This window comes from Zosterops lateralis (genome assembly GCF_965231275.1).
Source record: "Zosterops lateralis genome assembly, chromosome: Z".
Taxonomy (NCBI): domain Eukaryota; kingdom Metazoa; phylum Chordata; class Aves; order Passeriformes; family Zosteropidae; genus Zosterops; species Zosterops lateralis.
This window is the reverse complement of record NC_139800.1, coordinates 15,648,844-15,662,363: the sequence shown is the minus strand read 5'-3', so window position 1 is coordinate 15,662,363 and position 13,520 is coordinate 15,648,844. Positions and strand designations below refer to the sequence as shown.

Here is a 13,520-nt window from a genome sequence, read left to right as displayed (position 1 = left end):
CAATAAGATGAACTGTACTACTTCCTGGACTTTAAACTGACACTTCCCAATGACCTTCCTGTTGGAACTGAGATACAGCTTTTTTTTTTTTTTTTCTAGTTTCAATTTTAGAGATTTAAGGCTATGACATTCACTTTAGCATTTGTTTGGAGCATCTTCCTAATACAGGCTCTTCTTAAGTATCTGTAGAGGTGTCTTGTCTCTGCCTCGGCCAGCCCTGACACCTCAACAGTAAAGAGGGCGGCTCCGTAGCAGGATGAACCTCACTGACCCCTGTGAGTTCTTGTCTTTGTTGAAGGAGTGAAGCAACGACGGCAGGAAAAAAGAGGAGGCTGTTCTGGGTTAACTGCTGGCTTTATTCATCAGGGTATTTGCCCCAGCAGACACCCCTCAGCAGAAGCAGCAGGGGGAAAAGCGAGGGGAAAAAAGCGGGAAACCCCCCAATGCAACACCTTTAATTGGGGGGAGGAACTCAGGGATGGGTCTAACTGGAGACAAATCAGGGGCCAAAGGGGCATGGCTCTCTAGGTAAATGACATACATTGTAACAAATCAATAACTCATGTGGAGAGACAGCCGAAGTCTTGTCCAATCACTTGGGGTCCTTATTGGAACTTTCCAGACTTTTGGGAGAGACCCTAAGGGGACAGACATGACCCAAGGGCTGGATAACTTATGACTGACATATAACTGGGGTTGGGATGAAACCAATAAGGGTACAACATGGGTGACATGGGGCAAACCATTACAACTTATAGAAAGGAATATAAAACAAGGAACAAATACATAAATAAAACTGATAAAACCAAAACCACACCACACCGAGTATCCACTGAACCACTAAAAAGATGCTCTGGGTTTATAGGTTTATGATAATTTGAATATTGCAGGTTATTTCAGTAAAGAAGCAAAATAGATAATTTTTGAATCCTGTCAGTTTGCTTCTTCAAACTAAGACACCTATGTATGCGTAATACACTTCTAACAAAAGCTTATGACAAAGCTGGCAGCAAAGTATGGAAATACCTTTAACTAGATTGTCTATTAGGACATTTTATCCAAGCCCTGGCTGCTCCTACCTCAGGATGAATGACACTAGAACATATGCCAAGCAAATAAAATTAAACTGTGACGAAAACGTCAGTAGTTGAGGGATAGTAAACACAGGTTATAGCGTAGCACTGGTTCTCTACATCTCTTATCTCATGTTACAGCTGGTATCAGGCCTTGAATAAAGTAGAGAAGATAAAAATGGTTCTTTAAACATTCATTTATTTCATCACTTATATTCAGTTTCTGTATTGAACTTCTCGAGGGTTTAAAATATCCGGTGCAAAAGTTGCTCACAGTATCATATGGCTGCGAGGCAGGAAATTTGCATTTGACAACATGATGAAAAATGTTTTTACCAGTGGTAAAATGTTAGTAATCCTGGCATGGCTAATACAGTCCCTTGTATGAATAAGTGGGTTCAGTATGGTCACTTATCTCTGAGACAAATGCAAAACTGGAGGAAATGCAAGAAAGGACTGTTAAGATGATCAGGGAAATGGAAATCTGCCTGTGTGAGAAGAGATTGTTCAGTCTCTGTCAATAAAGAATGAGAGGTGATATGACTGGCCTCCATCAATATTTTAGAAGGCCAACACTGAAGAGAACAAAAAGCTAATTAAACTAAAGGACAATGTTGGCACAATGACAAGCAGTTATAAATTGACCATGAATATATTTAAAGATAAAATGAGAAGAATATTTCTAATCAGCAAAAGAAACTTGTTTTGACAGAACAAATACAGAAAAAAAAAAAAAGCCTAAGAACAGTACATGGTGATTTTTTTAACAGCTTGTGTAAGTTTGACATGGCTAGCTGTGATCACAAAGGAAGAGATTCAGTATCTTTTCCATGAGCACATGTAGCCAGTGTCCTCTATCAGTAAAGAGGAAAACAGGTTTTTGGATGTACTTGGAGACTGCAGTGTGTGGGGTGAGGAAGAGTGGTTGCTTCCTAGACAGTGAGCCATCTGATCTGAAGCCTTATTCCTTCACCTATCTAGTGAAAAAAGTGTCTGGATTCAAAATTAAAACAACCAAATTTTAAATACTTGATGTTAAACTTAGTTGCAGCTTAACATTTAAATCTGCTTTTTATAACATACCTTGTGAATTGTAAATCAAAAAACAGTTTAGCTATGGATTAACAGTAGTTTAATTTCTATTTTACTTCCTCTTGATTTTTAAAACAAAGGTTTTATATTGTATATTCTTTGAAAATCTCAACCCAGGCTCTGAGTTTACATTTCTGCCATTTACTCCAAAAATTTGTCTATATTCCAAAGATTCTACCACTTCAGCAGTGATCATTAGTTCAGCAGAAAGTTAAGCAGTAAAGAAAGCTGATTATCTGGGATATATGTAATGTGTCTCCTGTCCCAATCCCACACATATTTTCCACTCCCACTCTTAGTCATAATTATGGAAATACACGGAAAAACAACCAATCTCCCATGACTACTCCAAATAATCAACTTCAAAAAAGTAATGACAGAAGAAAAGTTTTAAGAATAAATACTGAACTTCATCTGTCCACTGAAGAGAAATACCCTCAACTTTTCCAACCATCTCTAAGATGAACACGCAATTACTGCGGTATTCTTGCGGTGTCGGTATGCCACTTTTAGCTCGTTTCACTTCACAAACAAACGCCGTAAAGAGATGGTATTTTAGCAGAGCTTAATTCCTTTATTAAAGCCAGACATTGCAGGCTGCGATGTCTGTGACAAGGAGTAATTTCTCTCTGCACTCAGCGCTGCGGTCCCGGCCCTTCCCGCAGCCCGGGCGGGCCTGGGCTCCTCGGGCCGGCAGAAAGCGGCCCCAAGCCGCCCTCGCTTCCCCACTGCTGGAGGTAAACGCTCCGTCCAGGCTGTTCAGCGAGGAACACCTCGAGAGGACGTGGCTTCCCACTGCGCCAGGGACGTTCAGTTTGGGCATCACGAGGAATTTCTTTACAGACAAGGTGATCAGACACTGCAACGGGCTGCCCCGGGAGGTGGTGGCGTCACCGTCCCTGGAGGTGTTTGAGGAAAGGCGGCGTGTCACTCTGTGCCACGGCCTATTGAGATGGTGATGTTCAGCCCCAGGCTGGACTCCGTGGTCTCAGGGGTCTCCTCTGTACCCCCGGCACCGCCCCGGGCTCTGCACTGGCGGCCTCCGCCTGGAGCAGAGCGCGGGTTCTGCAGCCAGGCCCGACACTTCCGGGCCACCTCTCGCTGAGCAGCTTGGGAGGTGTAGTTCCCGCGCCGCAGCGGCTATTGCGCATGCGCAGAAGCTCCTCCGCGGCCCGCCGTGGGGGCGCCTGGCGCCCTCCAGCCACGTGACTCCCAAGGCCCCGCCGCTTCCTGCCCGGCAGCTCCCGCTGCCGGAAAAGTCACTCGCCGACCGGAAAACGGGCTTATCACGTGGTCCCCAGAGACCAATCAGCTGCCGCGGTTCCCGGGCCCGCCCCGCCGCCGTCCCGCAGTTCCGCGAGATGGCGGCGCTGGGGGCTTGGCGGCTGCTGCGGCCCGGCCGGCGCTGGTTCTCGGAGACGGTGCCCGGCGCCCCCTCGCCGCCCGGCAGCCCTCCCTACCCGCCCGTGGTGGCGTCCATCACGGCCAAGAGCAAAGCGGCCAAGTCTCGACGCCTGCAGCGCTTCAACGAACGCGTGCACGCGGCGGCCACGGTGGAAGAGAAGCTGCGGCTGTACGGGAAGCTGCAGCGGCCCAAGTACACGGTGTACCCGCAGACCTTCGCCCTCAACGCCGACCGCTGGTACCGCAGTTTCACAAGAACCGTCTTAGTGCCGAGGATGCCCCCGAGAGGCGCGGCCGGAAAACCAGCGGCGGCGGCGGCGGGAGCGACGCTCGAGGCCGGCAGAGCCCCGGAGCCAGGAGCGGAGGCGCCGGTGGCTGCGGGGGCACCGGCGGCAGCGGAGGCGCCGGGGGATGTTGTGGCGCCGGGGGCGGCGGGGGGAGCGGTGCCGTATGTGGATATAGGCGAGCTGCGCTCTCTCACCTGCGACGCCCTTCTCCAGGAGAGCTTCTACCAGAACAAGAAGCGGCCGTTCCTCTACCGCGACCAGGATCACACGCCCGGCCCCTTCCTCACGCAGCTCGTTTCCACCCTCGCCGCTTCCCTGTCCGGTCGGAACCCACTGCTGGCTGCTTCCTCCCTCGGTACGGAGCGGGGCTGGCAGGGAAGGGGACGCGGGAGCCCTTGGGTGAAAGGCCAGCACAAGTGTTGCTGGTGTATCGCACTTGCTCAGACCATCACTAGTAATTTCTGTCCATTTTTTCTATCTGCATTTTGGGTTTTGTATCTCGCTGCAGCTACAGAGGAATTGGGAGGGTTTTAAATGCAAGAGTCGAATCACGGTTTTTCTGTGTTCCTTGTTGTGTTTCAGATCTAAGCCCTGAAGTTAACTACTACTGGCATCACGGTGAGGAAGTTGTTGTTCACGGACACCGAAAGGGTAGAGTTGATCCTGTGCGATTCCAGATAGATGATAACCCACACCTCCAGATCCGTGTGCCAAAGCAGCTTCCTGAGGTGTGGATGTTTTCAACAGCCAGTTAATACCTTTCTTTTTCATTTTTGTTTTTGACAACCATTGAAAACATTCAGAGGTAGTCTTTGGAGGACCAAGTTAATCAGTATGTGGCACATTTGGGTGTTCTTCAAGTGTTAATACCCTCTCTGCATTGTGGTAATGGATTTGTAGATCTTGAGATGGTCTTCTGAACTTTTGTACTTTAAATTTTTTGTAGTTAAATTGTGGTTAATTTAGACTGAATTTTTAGCATTCTGTGCTTGGAAACAGAGACAAGAATGAGAAATGTGCTCTGGAATATTCAGATGAAAGGAAAGAGGAAAGCACATATAAACTGAATGTGAGCATTCCTGCCTGTTGTTACTGCTTGGCAGTTTGTTTTCTTGAATGCTCAAGTTCAGTGGGAGTATGTTCAGTTTCAGTATTGTAATATTTTTCTTGCACGTTTATACAATGGTAATTGAATAGTAGCCAGTGAGGGTCTCTGTTGTCCAGTTTCCACCACAAACAGAAAACCGTTTTGTGTTCTGTAAACACAGAAACTTAATGACTTAGTTGTATAATTTGCTTGGGTTAGTATTGTCAGGTGCTATAAATCTTGGCATTTTGGAAGAACTGTCTAGGCAATTCAAAATGTTTTGTAGTGCAGTGCAACCAAGTCTCTAAGTCTACAGGTTCAAATTAGTTTATTGGCTGCTGCTAGAAATGTTTTTACTCTTTTTCTATGGAAGCTAGTGACGAGTGGCAGGTTTTTTTAGCATTATTTTACATCTTTTGTCTTGTGGAAAAATTAATACAAGATGTCTGCTTGCCCTCATCACAAGATGAGAATTTCTCTTGCAAATAATGAATTTCAGTTAAGGTTATCTGTATGATGTATGTAAACAGGACTTGCACTTTCTGTTGTCTGACCAGGACGTGGTGTATCACATTGGACCTGATGTCAGAAATGTGTTTTACATCATGGCTTTTCTTTCTTCTGTTGTCTTCAAGGTTGTACCCCTGGAGTCAGACCTTGGAGATGTTCCTGTTATGGATCACAAGCCATCTAAACTGCCATTGTTCAAAAAACAGTATGAAAACAAGGTATTTATAGGTAAGAATTTTTAATTGTGAAATATTAACTACTTTTTTTTGTAAAAAAAAAAAACCTGAGCAAACCAACCAAATGAAAACCAAGCCCAAACGTAATGCCAACTCAATTTTTCTTCTCCCTTCACCAGAAAAAACTGTGTATTTTTATCTATCACTATACTCTATAAATATATGTAGTGTATAGATCTCTGTTGAGATTCCATGTCAGTTAGGCAATGGGAAGAAGGATTCTCCTGTGCATGTGGTACTGTGTGTCCAAATTTGCTTGAAGAAGTTCAGTTGAACAGAAAATTGACACAAAACTTTGAATTTTGATACATATCTAGGGAAATTCTCATTTTACTATGTGAACTCTCACCTTTTTGGAGTTGGCAGCTCCTCACAAATCTACATTGTGGTTCTAGCTTTAGAATCTGATGGTGAAGGTATGTGTCTGTGTGTGTAACTGTTCTCTCTCTGACTGGTGGTTTTGTTTTGGGGAGCACAGGATCAAAGGTGGCAGATCCGTGCTGTTATGGACATACCCAGTTCCATCTGCTTCCTGACAGACTGAAGCGGGAGAGGTTTATAAGAGATCGTCTCGAGGACCAGATCGAAGTTGTTTATCGGTCAAATGGAATTGCAAGTCTCTTTGCCTGGACAGCAGCACAAGCAATGTACCAAGGTGAGACAGCTTGACAAATTTTTCCTCGTTGTGAATGAGTATTATAAAGTTCTTTAACCTTTTCTCCCCACTGCCTTTTTCTCCTGCTTTTTTTTCTGAAGACCGTCTTTTAAGAAAATCTTCACAGATGTAATTGATTTAATAAAAGAGAGCTAGTTAAAGTACTTTAATTAAGTTAAAGTGCTTTAGTTTGAGTATTTTGATTCAGGGGAATAAATTACAGAGAAAAATGTTTTTTTTCACAACATTTCAAATATTTTCAAAGTATTTTTTGCATAGTAACCTGTGCAGAAGTCTCAGTTGTTTTCACTTGCTCTTTCGATCTTAAGAGGAAGATGCAGTAGGCATCAAGCAGTTTTGTTTTTTTTCCTTCTGGAACGACTATGTTGCTTACCCCTTGTTTCAGTAATTTCAACTCCCATGAAAATACTAGGAATGAAAAAAAAGTGTCAGCAGCCTTACATTGGGATTTTATGCCTACATTTGTCTAAAAAAATCCCAAAAGGCTTGATGGTTAGACCAGATCAGTCTTCCACTTATTCTTGTATATACAATTATTGTCTAGTGTTACTGTAAGACACCTGATGGCTTGTAGCTTTACTTGAGAAACAACACATGTAAGAATGTTGTTCTACTATACTGTATATTGCTGCTCTGCATTAAATTTTTTATGTAATGGTGTATTAGAAAGCTTTCTTTGTGGATGTAAAATATTGAAGTCAAGTAAATCTTGTCTTCAGAGTTAGTCACGTCATGAGTTGTAAGGGCAGCATTATTCACATCTATCACTTCTTTTTCTTCTGTAGCAGTTTCTAGCATTGTTGCACATAATTGGAATATTCTTTAAAATATCTGTGTGTACTAGTGCATATGCATAAATATGTAAGTATTTTTAACATACTGTTAGTGCTCAGTGGGGTTTGTTTAAAACATTAATACTTGCTGGCATAGTGTTCTTAGTGTCTGGCTGGTTACTATAGTCAGTTATGTTTGTGCATACATGTGCATGCTTTTGTCATAAAATAATTGCTCACTGCATCTTGACAACTGTAAAATTGTAAAAAGACATTTTCCCTCAGGTCTTTGCAGGACTTAGCATGCATTAGTAACTTACCTGTTCTGGAAAAGTCACTTGGCTGATCAGTGAGTGATTTACATCAACTGTTGATAGGGAGCTGTGTACAAAATGCAAGTGTGCCACTCTGTCCCTGATCTTGGAAATAACTTTTATTGGTGATAGTGTTTTGGTTAGTCTGTATGAAAACCACTTCTGTTGCTAAAGCAGACAGGACTTTTTCCCTACTAGATAACTGCTGCAATTCCCAGAGTTGTTTTGTATTTTGGGACTAGGGTTTAGGTGTGTGTGTGCTGATAGAAATCTCAAGTCCTGTTGTATTTGTTTATTTTGTAGGATTCTGGAGTGAAGCAGATGTGACCCGTCCTTTTGTATCACAGGCAGTAGTGACTGATGGAAAATATTTTGCTTTCTTTTGTTACCAGCTCAATACTTTAGCACTATCTGCAGAAACTATTAAAAACAACCCTCGAAAGAATATCTGTTGGGGTACAGACAGTAAGCCACTGTATGATGTTGTGGAAGATGGTAATGTGAAAGGCTTTAATGATGAAGTTCTGCTTCAATTGGTTAGTTTTCTACTAAACAGACCAAAGGAGTTGTAAACCTTAAACCAATGTTAAGTATGTGCCTGATCTTCATTGTGACTCCATGAAGTATGAGCTATACTATGCCTTGATTTTAGGCAGGTTTTTGCCTAGCAAACACTATATACATTTTTTATGTTATTTGGGCCTTCTTTCTTTTTTCTTTCTTAATGTATACTGTACACTGGCAAATAAATGGCTGAAATACCTTAAAGTCTTTTGTATATTTACTCTTAAAAGCCTTCTCTGCTAATTCAGTGTCACAGGAGCATTTTTTTTAGCAGATCCACAAGTCCAGGTTGAACTGTCACAACAAAGTATTAATTCATGTGACCATCTGAGTATCACTAGGAAATAGCAGTCTCAATACTCAGCACTAGTGATAAATTTCTAGTTTTGTACCTGAGTTAAGTGCTTATTAATTCTAAAGAGAAAATGACCTCAGAATAAAAAGTGTTTCTTAGTGAATGGTTGGCAATTTAGTTACATGGTAAGAGAAGTCTTTAGACATTGTGATACAAACATGATGAAACTTGCCTCCAAAGATTGCATTGTGAACATGCATACACAGTTTTAAGCTGCCACCTCCACCACAGAGAGAACTCTCAAATTCATTTGGAGTCTACAGTTTTGCCTTTAGTGTGGGTTCTTGATTTCAGCTGTTGGTGTCTTGAGTTTTCATTGCTGATACGTGGATGTCTTACAAGTTTTTAATAGAGCACAGCTGAGCTAGGATGTCTGATTCATAAACTACAACGTTACAGAGTCATGGAGTAGTTTGGGTTGGAAGACACTATTAAAGGTCACTTATTCCAAGCCTGCAGTGAGCCTGGGACATCTTCAGCTAGATCAAGTTGCTCAGACCCCTGTCCATCCTGACCGTGAATGTTTCCATGGGCGGGGCATCCATCTATCACTTCTCTGAGCAACCTGTTTTACCATGCTCATTGTAGAAAGCTTTTCAGTGTAATTAGCCTGAATCAACCATCTTTTAGTTTAAAACCCACCTTGTCCCATTGAAAGAGTCACTGCCAAGATAAAATGACTAGTTAGGGGTATTTAGCTGTCAACAAAGTAACCGATTTTGAGGTTAGCTAAAGGCACTAAATGTGCCTAGAAATTTACAGATTTCATCCACTATACTTGACCTTTCTGAAATTTTCCAGTGTTCTTTTGAAGAGGCAAGTAGCTTGTCATTAAAGAGAGTATTGAATCATTGAAATACTGGCCTGCACATTCTTCAATATGACCCACAGCCCACTTTGTGTTGTAAAGTGGCTACAAAGTATTTTGTTAATGGAAGACTAAGTAGGTTTAGACGTTCACCTGACTGGTACTGCGTTGGAAAGCATTGCCACTTTTCTCTGCCATCCAGAGATAAGGTAAGTAAGATGTGTACAAACATTGGTTATTTTTAAAAAGAAGTCCTTAAGTGCTCTTTTTGTCTTTACAATGCATGAGTGTTAGCAGTTCTGATAATCGCTGATCCTTGGGTTCCGTAAATGTTCCTTGTAGTAACAGAAGATAAACCTGGTAAGAATGTTGATGGTAGAGAATGACCTGTGACCTAGCTTTAGAGGGCATGATTGATACTTCTTGTCTGGTCTCATTAAGGGATGATACAAAATGAATGGAAGGATATGAAAAAAGCAGTTGGATATTTATGGCAGTTTTTACAGTTGTAATTTTACATAACAGAGTGTGTAATTTACGTAACATTGCAGGTGTAATATGAGATTCACTTGAGATTCACTTGGATTGCATACACCTAGTGATTATGAAAACTGACAGATACAAAGAAACTCCTGCTCCCAAGGATGAAAACCACTAACATTTCTGTGATTCAGCTTTTTGTCTATCCTGAGGCTTCAGCTGTAGTAGACCAAATTCAAAGAATTTTCCTGTGTGCAACTTTCCTAGTGAGTGAAATAATCACTGTAGATGTGTCACCCAGTAGTAAAGCCCAGTGTTGCGAGTGAGGGAGGAAGGCTTATCATAAGCTGCCGCTAGTGAATGTGAAGTAGCAACATAGCTTCAGCTTTCTGCAGCAGGGGATACTCTGGAAAAACAGTGGGTGGCACTGTTTCACCTTCTACTGGGAAAAGCTAATGGGCATTGTTCTACTTTTTTGTCACTAAGTTCAGACATTGTAATATGCAGCTTTGTACAGCAATATTTCATCTTCAAGGCCAGATTAGATGGGCTTAGAGAAAGCTGTTCTAGTGAAATGTGTCCCTGCTCATGGCAAGTGGATAGGAACTAGATGTATGTTAAGGTCCCTTCAAACCCAAACTATTTGATGATTCTGTGATCTTGTACTCATCTGTGCAGGGTGCTTAATTCTGCCTTACAATGATAAAGTAAGGAAAAAAAAAAGAAAAGCTCTGGTTTTGTTTGGGCTTGCTTTTTTTTTCCTTGAAGTATTGTGTGTCTATTAAAAGCTAAAAAATTAGAAAGCTTAGAAGCTGCACTGTTCCTCTTCTTCAGTTTTGCTACCTGAAACCACCCATGATTGTACTCCCAAGTCTCATGGGAGCATCATTCTTTAGCACTTTATATATAGGGTTTGCTGTTTAAAAGAAACCAAAAAAAGGTAATTGAAAAGCACAGCTTGGAAATCTCCAAGTTTGGATCCTTTTTCCTGTATTAATTTCTGCTTAGGCCAAGAGAAGCGTAACACAAGGGAATGTAAGGTGGAATCTAAAAATGAGATTAGGTTTTGCATAATGAGGCAATTTACTGTAGTGACTGATGTATAACATTCTGCCTGCATTGTTGTTTCATATTATGAGGCTGTGAGTGATGACTTGGCTTGGAAAATTCAAGCAGAGAGGAAGAGATGGGGAGACGAAAACTTTCTTATATCTTCTCAGGGTCATGTTGCACCAAGTTGTTGGGGTAGATAGCTCTGTGACCTTTCAGACAGGAGAAAGCTTCAACATTTGTAGCCTGGTTGGCCATGCTGAAGTTTCTCCTGATATTTCTTCTGTACTCAGGTTTTCTGTTTTTGGAGAAGACACACATTCATTTTATTCCAGAGATGGAAGTTTCCTTCTGGAGCTCGATGAAGTGGGTTTTTCCTGAGACTAGAGCAACTCTTGGAGTCAGCTGTTGGTGAGAGAGTCTATTGGTAACTTGACATACTGGCAGTATACCTCTGATGGACATAATGACAGTAGCTTTCCAGTATAGTATTAAAGAAGCCCATCGTGTTCTGATTCTGGAAATACTGAATCATGAACTATTGGAGGGTGTTAGTAAATAGAAGCTAGTAGTAGTTACAAGGGTTTTTGTCTTCTCTACTAAACTGACAAAATGTGTAAAGTTTACTTGGTAAATACACAGTAAAACAATTTTTTTAGGACTGAGTTTCTTGAAGGATCTGGCTGTCCAGCCTCTAGAAATGGGTTAAGAAGACTTACAAGCTACAAGGAGTTAGTATATTGCAGCTGCTAATACACTTATTAATGCATGTTGAGGTGCAAAGAGAAGAAGTTGTGGACCTCACTACATACTCCTACTGGACCAGGGGTTTACAATTAAGGGGATTATTTATATCTAATTCAGAATGAAAGAAGCCAGTCTATGCCATGCTATTCAGCTGGGTAACTAACCCCTTGATCTTGAAGCAGGAGTTTGAAGATGTGATGTTAAAAATCGTTTCCTTTGCTTTGAAAATAATGTGAATGGGCCTCTCACCATTGGTAACATACTTTATGATGAGTTTATTTACAAACATTTATTTAGAAGTACCCTTGAAGAAGGCAAACAGGCAGAATGCCTGACATGCACTTTTTTATGTCTCTGCAGGACTAAATGCCCAATAGCTTATGCTGTTGGAAAGATAAATAATTCTATACAGAACAGATAGCAGCTTTATGGTGTCTGCTCAACTGCATTTACCTATAAGTATCTGCAGTAATTTTTATCTATCCAGGTTTCTGCATAGTTGGAAGCATTTGTTTTCAGCTATATATTCTATGAGTGAGCATTCATTCTTCATCTTTGATCATTTTTGTCTTTTAATAACTATTTTAAGCTTCAGTTATTGAACTAAATCTCTTACAGAATCTCCTCTGTATTACATTTCTCATTCCTACCAAGTTATGCTTGATTTCATTTCTTTAGAATGAAGAATTGATCTTAAAGTGTCTCCTTTAAAGGAAATCTTCCATCTATTTCTTTCCTCTTTTTATGCTTTCAGCATTCCTTTAAACCAGTAATCAAGTCAATACACTTTATCACTACTCTCAAGGGACACAATATAGGATTGTTTTCACTGTTGGAAAGTGTAGCTTATAACACAAGACTGTCTGCACTGCAAAATATGCATGCTTTTGTCAGTGAGATGTCCCAGTGCAGGTTTACATTTCAACCTCAAATTTCAGCCTGTAAAGGCTTTTTGTTTGGTTGGAGTTTTTTTAAATCAGTTCCTGCACCAAGACATATCTCTAGGTAATTGGAGGTGATTAGGAGTTGGAATTTTAAAACTCAGGTTCTGTCATTGTTTAGCTTGGAGAAGAGAGGGCTCAGGAGAAATTTTATCAATGTGTAGAGGGTGGAAAGAAGTGAAAGAGATGTGGCTAAGCCTACTTCAGTTTTGTCCAGTGAGAGGGCAAGAGGAAATGGCCAGAAACTGAAAACCAGGAAATTGTATTTAAAAGTTTTTGTTTGGTTGTTTTCTTTCTCTAATGGCAGTTGAACTCTAGAACATTGGAGATTGGTCTAAGAGAAATGTGGAGTTTCCATCACTGGAATTACTTAAAACCAAGTGTCTTAGCCCTGGGCAACCAGTTGTAGGTGACCCTGCCCTGAGCAGGATGAGTGGACTAGACAACTAGTTGGTGTCTTCCAACTTTTTACCACTCTGTGATTCTGTGGAAATAAATTAGTGGTCACTTTGTAGATCAGACACCATATGTAGGAGGAAACCATGTGCAGAAATTTGGGTAAATCGTATTGACCTGGACCTTTTTTCTTCTGATCTTTGTGTGGCCATCCACATTTATGCTTTTAGTCAGCATAAATTTTACTTGATACACAGCTGCAAATGACCTCAGCAGAAGACCCTTACATTACATCTTCCTTTCTTGACAGAGCACTGACACCAAGAATAGTTTAGGCTATTCTCTGAATTTCTGTGCCTCTAGTTCTATCTCGAGGTATGTTTGCATTTGAGCTTCTTAACGATACTGTACTTCCTTACATATGGCCTTTGAGAGGCCCAGGTGTCTTCCCTGTTTCAGAAGCCAGCATTAGACAGTGGTGACTTTGTTCCTGTTGTCTGTATAGCAGTGTTGGTTTGTTCTGCATACAAGCATAGGTAGCAAATTCAAACATTTCCTGAAACTCCCAGTGATAACTGTTAGAGTGGGACACTTCTCTTTCTGAAGGTATGTGGTATTTTACCTGTGTGATTAATGATCCCCTCTAATCCAGTTATGGCTCATGTCAAATATTTTACTATTGTTTCAATAGAGCAGATGCGCCTACTCTGTGGAAAATCCTGTGCAA

The 13,520-nt window shown here is 41.4% G+C and overlaps 1 protein-coding gene across 1 annotated transcript; it reads left to right on the top strand.

The window, feature by feature from the left end:
- Nucleotides 1-3,526: 3,526 nt before the first annotated feature.
- Nucleotides 3,527-8,220, top strand: MRPS30 (mitochondrial ribosomal protein S30; the record flags this gene model as incomplete). The annotated part of the gene is made up of 5 exons (XM_083884125.1): nt 3,527-4,211; nt 4,439-4,584; nt 5,579-5,681; nt 6,168-6,344; nt 7,756-8,220. The coding sequence occupies 5 exons, from the start codon at nt 3,527-3,529 to the stop codon at nt 8,022-8,024; spliced, it is 1,380 nt and encodes a 459-aa protein (XP_083740251.1). The 3' UTR covers nt 8,025-8,220.
- Nucleotides 8,221-13,520: the final 5,300 nt, after the last annotated feature.